At 31.7% G+C, this 12,173-nt stretch overlaps 1 protein-coding gene across 1 annotated transcript; it reads right to left on the reverse strand.

Annotated features, from left to right (window-relative positions):
• Positions 1–9,649: 9,649 nt before the first annotated feature.
• On the reverse strand, positions 9,650–10,590 carry LOC112093217 (uncharacterized mitochondrial protein AtMg00810-like). The gene is made up of 3 exons (XM_024171276.1): positions 10,195–10,590; positions 9,857–10,024; positions 9,650–9,739 (listed from the first exon to the last, which is right to left on the reverse strand). The coding sequence occupies exons 1-3, from the start codon at positions 10,588–10,590 to the stop codon at positions 9,650–9,652; spliced, it is 654 nt and encodes a 217-aa protein (XP_024027044.1).
• Between the last annotated feature and the right edge of the window lie 1,583 nt (positions 10,591–12,173).

Consider the following 12,173-nt stretch of genomic DNA (forward strand, 5'->3'; position numbering starts at 1 on the left):
CCACGTGAAAAAAAAAGAATATAATTCGCACATTTGATGGTCGAAAGTCAAGTTTGATAGGAATTCTCAAACTTCAAAAGTATCGCGCACATAGATGTAAATTGAGTTGATATTTAGTTCATGAATTTAAAATTATAATTTAAAATTATTTTTAATTTTTATATATTTTTTATAAAAAAATATTATAATAAATTATAAATCATAAATTAAATCATAAAGAATTAAACGCAACCTGAACTATATATAACTATGTCTATTATATATGTGTATGGTATTTAGTGTTTATATACGGGCAATATATATTTATATGTGTGTGTGTATATATATATATATATATATATATAAAAGTAGGAGCGGAATCAAAATGACGGTGTTGTTGGAAAAGGATGTAAAAGTAAATTTAAAAATATAAATAAATATTTAGTGTGGGAGAAGAACTTTAAACTTTGGTTTAGATCCACAGATTTTGCGGGGCTGTGCCACGACAAAGGGACCCAATGCTGGAATACGTCTGCTTTTTGCCGGTCGACTTTTTTTTTTTTTTTTTTTTTTTCTCTTTATTATAGTTCTTTATGTATTTTTCTTAACACCTTTGGTTAACCAAATCCAAGATTCCAAACGCTGGTTAATCAACAACGGTTGCTCATACTAGATACGATGTCAAGGGCAGACTACTTTTCCCCTCATAGACGGTCGTGCGACACTAAGGAGTCGTTTAGTAGAGAGATTTGTTCCTTGATTCGAATCATGATTCGTAGTTCGTTACAGTATTTTTTCTCACAAAAAATACACGTAAATCAAAAATGGTTCGAATCACATGGTTTGAATCCTCCAACCAAACGAACCCTAATTTCTTGACTCTCGTCGCTAGCAAGTCAGCATAAAAAGTTGCCTGGCGGGAAATCACAACAACATATATGCACCAAAAGTGTTCGTTAAGCGGAAACAACGATAGGTTTGATCGGTGAATTTGTGTCATGATTTAAATTATAGTTCGTAGTTCGTTATAATATTTTTTCTTATAAAAAATACACATAAATAAAAAATGATTCTGAATCAATTAATAAAACGTATGATTAGGGTCTTGATTTGAGTTAGCATATAATTTTATATGAGAGTTTTTTTATTATAGTCAAAAATAAAAATGTGATTATTTTTTAGAGCTTTTAGACTCGTTTAGTTTGCTGATTCGAGTTGGGATGTGACTTTATGTGAGAGCTTTTTTACTGTAATAAAAAAGTTAAATGTGACTGTTTCTGAGAGCTTTTTACTGTAACAAAACTTAAATTCTAAATTCGAATCGATGAAATGAAAGAAGCCTTTTACTATAATAAAATTCTAATCAGTAAAATAAATAGGGCTCAAAACAATTAAGCACATAATAAACGCATAAACAAACAACAACTAGATAACAAACACGACAATACATAATGAGGTAAGTGGTATGAAAAATATTTCCTAAACAAAGCTAATTCTATTGACATTAAGAGTATGTTTGATAGGAAATAAAAGTAGAAGGAAGGAAGAAGGTGAAGAGATTTTGGGAGAGAAAATAGAAATGTAGGTTGTTTGGTGAGAAAGGAAGAGAAAATAGAGTGAAAAATAATACATGTGGGTCCCACCATTTTTCTTCTTTTCACAAGTGGGCAGAAAATGAGGTGAAAAATAGAGACAACTAATTAAAGTGAGTGAAGTTACTAAACTACTACTTTCTCCGTCAACATCAAAACAAAAAATTTAAGGGTATAAAAGTAATTTATAACTAAAATTTTTTCTTTCATCCCAAGTTAACTTTCAATACCAAACAAGTGAAGATAAACTCATTTTCTTTCTATTTTATTGTACCAAACAACATAAAAGAAAATCAAATTTCTTTTCGTTATTGTTATTTTTCATCACTTTCATATTTTCTTTCTATCATATTTTTTTTTTCTTACCAAACATAGCATAAGAGCGAGCGAGTACACGGTTAAAACTCTTATTATACCGTGATAAGCTCTCATTGTTCCTAACAAACAAAAAGTTTGATGAACTTTTACACTCGTAACAGAAGAAAACATGAAAAGTAACAAATACTAGGGTATCACTTCTATATAATATATATATATATATATATGGAAAGATAATAAATAGTCAAGTGGGCAGTTTCGTTGATTCTATTGGACACATTGAAGTCTTATTTATTTCATCAATTTAAATTTAGAATTTGAATTTTGTTACAGTAAAAAATTTTTAAAAATAATTACTTCTGATTTTTTTATTATAATAAAAAATTATCACATAAAGTTATATTTTAATTTAAATTAAAAATTTAAATCAACAAATTAAAATGTCACGATAATATTTGAGGTCCTGCGAAGATGACACTTTCGTTGGATCAACATGCAAGAGGTTCACCGATTCTAACTACAACTTATTACTTTACACGTTACTTACTATATTTACTATATTTACTATAATCCGGTAAACGCTTTCTACAGAAATAAAATAATACACGTATAAATAGAAACATACACCAATAATGTCACCACTAAGGTTCGCCGATTATATTTAATGGACAACTTTAAACGTTCCTAGACCCTGACGTGATAGTTTTTAATTAAGCTACCTAAAAAAAATAAAAAAATAAAGCTGTTTGATTCACTGTCTTTAAGTTTTTTTCTACTATTATTATATTCTTTATAAGAAAATATATGTTTAAAAAACTATTCACAGATCACGTCAAAATCAATTTTGTTAATGAAAAGCATGATAGCATATAAATAAAAATATGACGTTTTAAAGCTATGTTTTACTAGGATCCTTCGAGTTCATACTGATAGTACACAGTTTTCACTTTTGAATCTGATCAAAATGAAAAAAATATGGAAAATCAATAGTTTTTAATATATTTTTCCAAGTCTAGAAATCCTCATTTTACTAAAAGAATATAAATATCCGTTTTTTTTATCAATTTGAGTTTTAATATAATAAAAAATTATTAAAAATAATCACATTTAATATTTTTATTATAATAAAAAAATTTCACATAAAATTACATTTTAACTTAAATTAAAAATAAAAATTAAAAAAATAAACGGATTATATTTTTTACTCTAGGAAAATCTTTCTTTTTTTTCAGGGGTTCGTAAAAAATTTGTCCAAGGCAGGCCACTTTTTAATTTTTTTAATTTCCACTTTATATTTTATTTTTTTAAAGAAGTGAAAGGCAAAAGGCTAGCTGCTAAAGGTTTTGTACGGGAGACGGGGAATATGTCCTTGTCACTGCACGGTTTCCCATCGGTTTGTCATGACCAATAAAGAGCCGACACGTTTGCTTTTCTGGAAACTTTGGGTTCTAAAGCATTATGGCACGTGGCCTGTGACTGACACAGAAAGTGCCTTCGCACTGCGGCGACGCAGGTCAATGCCTTGCCGACCCGTTTCCTCCTCCACCGTGTGGGGGGCCCGCACGTGTGAAGTAATGTGTGTGTTTGTTGTGTCTATCTTTCGTCCTTTGCGTATCAGCCTTCTTCTGACTGTATTTTTTCTTTTTTTTTTTTGAAAAAAAAAACTTGGACCATAAAAAATAAATAAATAAAAGAAAAAAAAAGAAAACGACTTGTTTTGTGATTTTTTTTTTTTGAAGGCAATCGTTTTGTGAAAATTTGACTTGCGTTTTCTTTCTTTTTAGGAGGAAATTTTGAGTAATTATTAGTGGAATGTTTATTTTAAGGGTTTCTTTTTAATTTTAAATTATGATTTTTAGTTTTTTATAGTGTTTTTTTTTCATAAAAAATTAAAATTTTAAAAATTAAAATCATGAATCATGATTCTGAATCCATTAACCAAACGTTCCATAGATATCCTAAAAATAGGAAGAGGCTGAATTCATTGACCTCGCATGTTGCCCTGATTTTTGACACATTTTGGAGTTGTTTAGTTGGGAGATTCGTACCTCGATTCGAATAATGGTTTATGATTCGCTACAGTATTTTTTCTCATAAAAAATACACGTAAATCAAAAATAATTCTAATATCATGATTCTAATCCATGAACTAAACGTCTCCATTTCTTTCTATAAACGAAAATAAATTTTAATAAATTTTTAAGCCTCGTTCATTTCGCGAATTTGAATTTTCAATTCAAGTTTAGATTTGACATTTTCTGAGAACTTTTCACTGTAGCAAAAAAAGTTATATGTGACATTTTTTGAAAATTTTTTACTGTAAAAATTAAAAATTAAAAATTTAAATCTGTGAAATGAACAAGATTAATTGTAAACACTCCTATATCAAACCGTTGATAAAATGCGTGTTTGGAATCGATTTTGAAACCGTTTTTCACGAAATTCGGGACGTTAAAAATGAAATTTATCCTAAAATAACGTTTGGTGCATTAATTAATTAAAAACGGAAAGGAAAATGTTTTTCCCCGTTTCGCTTCTTTACGTTACTTTTTGAAAACGGTAAAAGACCGTTTTCCCTTTTTCATTTTCATTTTCATTTTCATCTCCCCCTTCTCTAACATTAATTTACGTAATCAGATCATCAAAACCAAACAGATCAAGATCAAACGGAAAATTAATCAACAGATCAATATCAACAAAACCAAACAAATGAAAATGGGTAAATCTTCAAGAAAACCAGATCTCTCTTGATGCGACTGAATCCGAAATTCTGACTGGATTCGGCGCGATTGTGACGTGATTAGGGCCTGGGCTCTTCAGGATCTGGACGTGGCAGAGCTGGGCTCGTCGGGATCTGGGAGTGGCGAAGCTTGGCTCGTCGGATTTTGGCGTTGCGGAGTTGGCTTGCCGGATCTGGTGACAGCGGAGTTGGCTCGCCGGATTTGGGTCGAGGAGAAAGAGGGGGTTGTGCCGACGGGAGAGGGAAAGGGGGTGAACAGAGAGATATAGAGGGGATAAAGAGATTTTGTCGAGATAGAGAGAGAAGAGGAGAGATGTTATTGCCCCTCATTTGATCCTTTGGAGATATGGGAAATCCGGGTTTGGGTGACCTGCAAAATGTTTTCAGCCACCGTCCAAAGCATAATATTTTCCGGGATCCATGGTTGCCTAGACCAAGATCGTTCTTGCCTATTACTAAGCGGCCTAATTTTGCCATGGATTTGAAGGTTGAGGATCTTATCCTTAACAGGGAATGGAATATAACCTTTTATTGAAGCTTGTTTTCTGGCCGATTGATCATGAGATCATTCTGGGTATCCCGTTGAGTCAAGGTTTTTGCCATGGTCAACTTGTTTGGCACTCTGACTCCAAAGGAATGGACTCGGTCAGATCGGGATATAAGCTAGCTATGAATCATCGTGAAGGCTTACTGGGCTCAAGTGGTCGTCAAATTTCCATGCTTTATATAGCCAAGATAATGGATGCTACTTTTTCTCGTTTCGTAGCTGAATGCTTCGCCATTAGAGAGGGATTGCTGTTAGCTGAGAAAGTTGGATTTTGTTTGTTGGATAATTTAAAATACTATTTATTATTATTTTAAATATTATTACATATTTTTAACAATTAAATCACTAAATACAGTTTCAATTTTTTTTTTTAAAACTGAAAATAATATCAGAATTTAACTATCAAATGCATTTTTAAAAATGATTTCAAAATGAAAATGAAAACGTCGTTTTCATTTTCATACAGAAAATTTTCAAATGCACTCAAAATTTTTTTACATGGCATGCCATACGATTAGGCTCAATGGACTTACGAATTAATAATTTTGGGTGCAGAAAATGGAATGGAATTATCTTTATCTCACGCCTGCTTTAGGTGTTGAAAAAAAGATGATTTTGAAGTATTTGTGGAGGCCTCTGTTTCACCACATGGAAGCTATAGTGGTGTTTGGAGGACTTATCTTTCACTGCCTTTTCAAAATTGTTGTTTGGGAAATTCTCTGCTTTTGTTGCAGAATGGTTGATTGACTAGTAGGGTGGGGTTACTTTTCGCGAAGGACAATGACCCGTGGAGAGTCTCCCTTGTTGAGAGTGATTCAACAAGTTTTCAATTTGAAATGATATCAAAATCTTGATGGATGAAGTTAACAATGGTTTTTATAGTCACATTTTCGATTGTAGTAATGGGGCTGGCCACACACTAGTGAAGTTGTCGTTTTTGTTAGATGAAGATAGTTATTAGTTAGAGGAGTTTTCTAATTGCATTGTTGCTTTTGTTAGTGCCAATGTAGCTATTATTGATTAATACAACTTATTTAACTTAAAAAGAAAAGGCTGTTAGGTCTCGTTCACTTTGCGAATTCAAGTTTTCAATTCGAGTTGAGATATAACATTTTCTGAGAGTTTTTCACTGTAAAAGAAAAAGTTAAATGTGACATTTTCTGAGAATTTTTAACTGTAGAAACCTAAAATTGAAAACTTAAATCGGTGAAATGAACGAGATCTTAATTTTTTAATCTGACAAATTAGTTTTTTTTTTTTTTTTCAGCAATTATTAGATGTGGTACTCCTACTCCCGGAGAACCTAACCAGGCAATGTGTCCAAAATCCCAACTCAAATCAGAATTACACTTGGGCTTTTCACTTTGTATAAAAATGGCCCGTGGACCTATCACCTAGGTGTAAGTCTTTGTCTTTGAGAAGGCCTAAAGTCTGAAGTAGTTGTTGTTTAACCAAGCGAGAAAGAGAGAAATATGTCAAGATTTTAGATGAATTTAAATTAATAGATTAATAGTTTATATAAATTAATAAATAGGTTAAATTACTATTTTCGTCCATAATTTAGTTGGTTATGAATCATAACTTGACAAGTTATTGTTTATAATTCACAGTTTTTGTCAATAATTTGTCTGGCTATGAATCATAACTTGACAAATTTGTCCATAACTTATATGATTATGAACCATAATTTAACAAATTATAGCCTATTAATTTTTATAACTAAAAATTAATTTATATACTTTTTTAAGCTTTTCATATTAGCCTATTTTTAAGGAAACAGACTTCTGGGCTGAAGACATTCTTTTCGGCCCAAATGTTAGCATTAGTGCTCCATTTGTTACTACTTGACCCACCACCGAAGGCAAAGGCACTTGTTCATTTTTTCACTTCCACTTTTTTATTCGATTTAAGAAAATTAGAAACTTTCTGCGCATGTTTGGAATCAATTCCATTTTTGTTTTTTACATTTTTCAAGACGAAAAAATGAGATTAAAAGGGAAAACGTGTTTGGAGAAAAAAAGATAAGAAAACTGAAAATAATTTTATTTTTTAGTTTAGTGTAAAGTCACTTAGAAAATGAAAACGATTTGAAGTTATTTTTCATTTTTTGTTTCCATTTCTTTGGGCAGATGCCCTTTTTTTGTTGGGCAGGTGAGTGAAAATTATATAACTAAACGGAGTTTTAGTTTTTTCTTAAACTGAAAACAATCTCTTAATAAAATTACTAAATGTATTTTTAGAAATGATTGTCTGTCTGAGATTAAAAATGTTTTCATTTCTAATTTCATATAAAAAATAAAATCATTTTGAAACCAATTCCAAACGCACTCTTTAATTTTTTATTTGGTAGGAAGAAAAGTATAATGAGGTAGAGTTGTGGGGAATTTGTAGAAATACTTGGGGTACCTATAGTTGATTGGTAAGAGAGAAAAAAAAAAACAAAAGAATGGATTGGGTGAGGAAATTTAAATGAGGAAACTTAAATCCTTCAAATCCCTAATTTAATCTCTCATGATATATGTTAAATACAATAAGAGAAAAGTCATCTCTATATAGTTTTATCGTTGGAGATTAACATGAGGAAGAGGAATAACGACGACAAGGCAAAGAAGCCAGGAACGTTGGCTAGGAAGGACAAAAATCAAGGAGGAAACAGTTGGTTTCAATTCATTGATCAACGGGTGAGCTGTGAAACTACAGACTAAACGACTATCATTTGACGTTCGATGTCAGCCATTACAGGTTTGTTTAGTTTGTTGATTTAAATTTTTAATTTGAGTTGAGATGTGACTTTATGTGAGAACTTTTTATTGTAGTAAAAAAGTTATAGATGTGACTGTTTCTGAGAGCTTTTTACTGTAATAAAACTCAAATCGGTGAAATGAACGAATTATCACATTTTTTGTGGTGTTTTTGGTCAATACCGTTACTCATCATACATGATTTTTCATTCAAGTACAACGTAACCAATTATTAGTCTTCAATTATAAATATGATTTTAATCAGCATATTCATAAATTCTAAGAACTTAATTAGTTATTATCTTCTTCAATTAAATCTCTGAAGTCCTTAATAAGGTGTTTCTCTCTAGATAAAATAAAAGAGAAAGCGGCCGAATGATTCGACGTATGGAGAACCATAACCTATATGTCCTTGTAAGTCCAATATATACACACACATATATATATATATAGAAAACCCACGAGGAAAAAAAAAAAGAAAAAGAAAAAGTCACCCGTTACTTACGAAAGTACTAATTAACTAGATGCATACATGCATTCCTCAAACAAACAATAACCTAAAAAAAAAAGGTGAGGAAGTTGAGGTTGAGCCTTCGAAAGTGATGTTACATGGTACAATATATCAGCCCTTAAAATTTTCCTCTTAAGCGGTAGCTACTAGATAGAAATCCATCTATATCTATATCTATATCTATATAAATAACAAAGTTAAAATTTGAACATCCCACGAATGTGTGTCAGTAATATATTACGTTTTAAGTCGTACGTTCAATATATATTCTGTAATAATTTCCTCCTTTTTGTTATTATTCTTTCCATTTTTTAAGAAAATCTTATCGTAACACTTCACAATTATTCAGAAGACGTTTAGTAAAAAAATTCATATCATAATTTAAATCATAAATCATAATTTATTATAGTGTTTTTTCTTATAAAAAATACACGTAAATAAAAAATAATTATAATATCATAATTCTAATTTATGAACCAAACTTAATGGATAATGATACACACACACAGAGCTAATGGATATTGGATACTGAGCTACAGTATACTGCAGATAGCTGGCTAGGTTTTCCTACATTGGATAAGTAATACAGGTCGGAATGGTCCCAGAACAGAATATAACAGATAAAAAAAATTAAGAAAAGCAAAAACACGATTTCAACACATAAACTGATGGGAAAGATACAGATTCCTATTACCACCATGGCAAAAAAGTCTAAAACTAACGCCACCATTTGCAATGATTATGATGGTTTTTGTTCTTATTTTAATTAACTCGCTCTTATCTTTTGTTTTGTAAATTTTCTAAGGATCTGCCCACCTTTGTGTCCCCATATTGGTGTGATGTTTCATAGTTTTATTCTACATCCATGTTTGGAATTACTACTTTTTATCGAGGATAAGATCAATGTTTTGGGAAGCTACTTAGAAATTGTTGATCTAGTGGAGAAGAATCTAAATTGGGGGACAAGAAAAAGCAGAATTGTTAAGTAACCTTCGTAGGAAGCAACTAGAATTGTAATATATATATATATATATATATATATATATATTGTGAATCTACAAACAATTTTGGAAAGAAAAGATGCTAGGGTTTCTCATTAATCAAAATACATAAGAAAATAAATTTGATATATGCTTGCAAAATAAATGAAAAGACTATCCTACCCTTACTAAATTAAAGACAAATAATAATAACTAATACTATTTAACATCCTCTTCAAACTCATGATGCGGCTTTAACAAGCATCGAGAGTTTGTTAGATAAGAAACAAAAATGCGAAATGGAGTGCGACTTTGTAAACAAGTCAGCTATCTGCATATTAGAAGGAACGAAACGTAACGTGAGAGTGCAAACTTGAAGATGATGTCGAGTAACATGACAATCAATTTCAATATGTTTGGTCTGCTAATTCAAAATTTAATTGCGAACAATCTGAATAGCACTCTTATTGTCACAATATAATGGAGTAGGTTGATGAGGAAAAACACCCATATTTGTAAGTAACCAACGTAACCAAACTATCTCATAAGCGGTAGAAGCCATAGCGCGATACTTTGCCTCTGTAAAAGATCTAGAAACAACATCTTGCTTCTTGCTCTTTCAAGATATGAGAGAGTCACCCAGAAACACACAAAAACGAGTGGTAGACTTACAATCTGTGGGATCACTAGCTCAGTCAGCATCAGAGTATGCATGTAGCTCTAAGGATGAAGTAGATGGAAGTAAAAGAATTTGAAACTGAGTACCACGAAGATACCTCAAAATACAAAGAACAATGGACCAATGAAAGGCAGTAGGTGAAGTAACAAATTGACCAACACATGAACAACATGTGCAATATCTGGTTGAGTGATGGTGAGATAAACTAAGATACCAACAGCAGTACGGTATAAGCTAGGATCTGGCAAAGGAGAACCCTCAACAGAAGAATACCGAGCATTAACTTCATGAGGTGTATCAATAGTCTTATTATCAGTAAGACAAACACACTCAAATATGTCAGTTATATACTTAGACTGTGAGAGAAGATAAACTTTCAGAGAGGAGGCGATCTCAATGCCCAAAAAGTAACGTAGCGTGCCCAAATCCTTCATTGCAAAACAACGAGCTAACTCAGACTTTAGTGCTGCAATCCTATCAACATCATCACCAATAATAACCATATCATCAACATATAGAGAAAGTGGAATACAACTAGCGGTGGCACATTTGATAAATAAGATTGATTCATGATGGCTAGGATGAAACCCAAGCGAAGTAATCATTGTAGAAAACTTCACAAACCAAGCTTGAGATGCCTGCTTGAGACCTAAACAACTTTTCTAAGCCTGCAAACTTCACCATGTTGATGAGAAACGCCTGGCGGAGTTATCACTTCTTCTTGAAGGTCACCATTCAAGAAGGCATTTTTAACATCCATCTGAGATATGTGATAGCATCGAATAGAAGCAACTGCAATAAAGGTGCGAACTATAGTCATTTTTGCAACAAGAACGAAAGTCTCGTCGTAATCCATACCATACTCCTAAGAATATCCCTTAGTAACCAACCAAGCTTTGTATCTTTCAATCGACCCATAAGACTTTGTTTTGATTTTATAAACCCAACGAGAACCAATCGCTCGTTTAACTGCTGAAAGAGGTACTAAATCCTAAGTATGTGTCTGGTGCAGTGCAGTAAGTTCCTCAGCCATAGCCTGCTGCCAAATTGGATCACAAATTGCCTCTCTATAGGACAAAGGCTCAAATATGCGATGAATAGAAGCCAAAAAGGAAACAAATGAGCTCAAACAACAAGAGTAAGTAAAATCTGGCAATTGAGTGGACTTATGAATACGTACAGGAGGAGCGGGAGGAGGAACCGCAATCCAAGACTGCAAGTGACTTATTACTAAAACCAATTACGGAAATACCATGTGAATCTACAAACAATTTTGAGGAGAAATGATGTTAGGGTTTCTCATTAAATCAAAATACATCAGAAAATAAAGTTTATATAAGCTTGGAAAATAAATGAAAAGACTATCCTACCCTTACTAAAATAAAGACAAATAATAATAACTAATATTATTTGATATATATATATATATGTATATATATATATATATATTTATACACACATATAGGTTACTTTCGAATGTTTGCATGCATATATAAGATTTTTAAGAAGCTCCCCAACAAAGGATATGAAAGTGACTCACTGTTTGGCATTATGATCTTTTGATATTGTTAAATCTCAACACGCTAGAAAAGATATAATTTTGTAATTTGTGGAGGTACACAGGAGTATTGTAAATAATCCATTAATCCTTCCAATTGAGTTTGCTATTGATCTAAAATTTAATAGCAAAAATGACCATATATAGTTTCTGAATCTCTAGTTTATTTCCATTAGGGGTTAATTATCGATTTTTTCGTCGGAATGGTTGTGAAGCGACAATTCCAATATAGTCACAAATTTTCTATAAGAATTCTCATAAGAATAAATCAGAATATTTAGAAGAGAGAATGGTACGCGCCCTTGTTGGGAAGTATAAGATCCTTAAAGGTCCCCAACAAAGGATATGAAAGTGACTCATAGTTTGGCATTATGAACTTTCTAATTTGTAAATCTTAAAAGGTACAGATGATACTATGTGTTTGTGGAAGTACAGAAGGACAGACGTATTCTACAGAGCCAGTAGAATTTCATTGGACCATTGAGCCAACCTAGTTATAAGTTTGCTAGAGAAGTGCCAATTGAATTT

This window comes from Morus notabilis, unplaced genomic scaffold, assembly GCF_000414095.1.
Source record: "Morus notabilis unplaced genomic scaffold, ASM41409v2 Scaffold502, whole genome shotgun sequence".
In the NCBI taxonomy this organism is placed as follows: domain Eukaryota; kingdom Viridiplantae; phylum Streptophyta; class Magnoliopsida; order Rosales; family Moraceae; genus Morus; species Morus notabilis.

Bases quoted from the DNA above. Each gene is read 5' to 3' on its own strand.
- LOC112093217 (XM_024171276.1), bottom strand. From the start codon at position 10,590: ATGGTTATTATTGGTGATGATGTTGATAGGATTGCAGCACTAAAGTCT. The intron at 10,025-10,194 runs GTATTTTGAGGT...ATATCTTGAAAG, and splicing joins TCATTGGTCCATTGTTCTTT to AGCAAGAAGCAAGATGTTGT. The intron at 9,740-9,856 runs GTTCGCAATTAA...TCTAATATGCAG, and splicing joins ATAAGAGTGCTATTCAGATT to ATAGCTGACTTGTTTACAAA.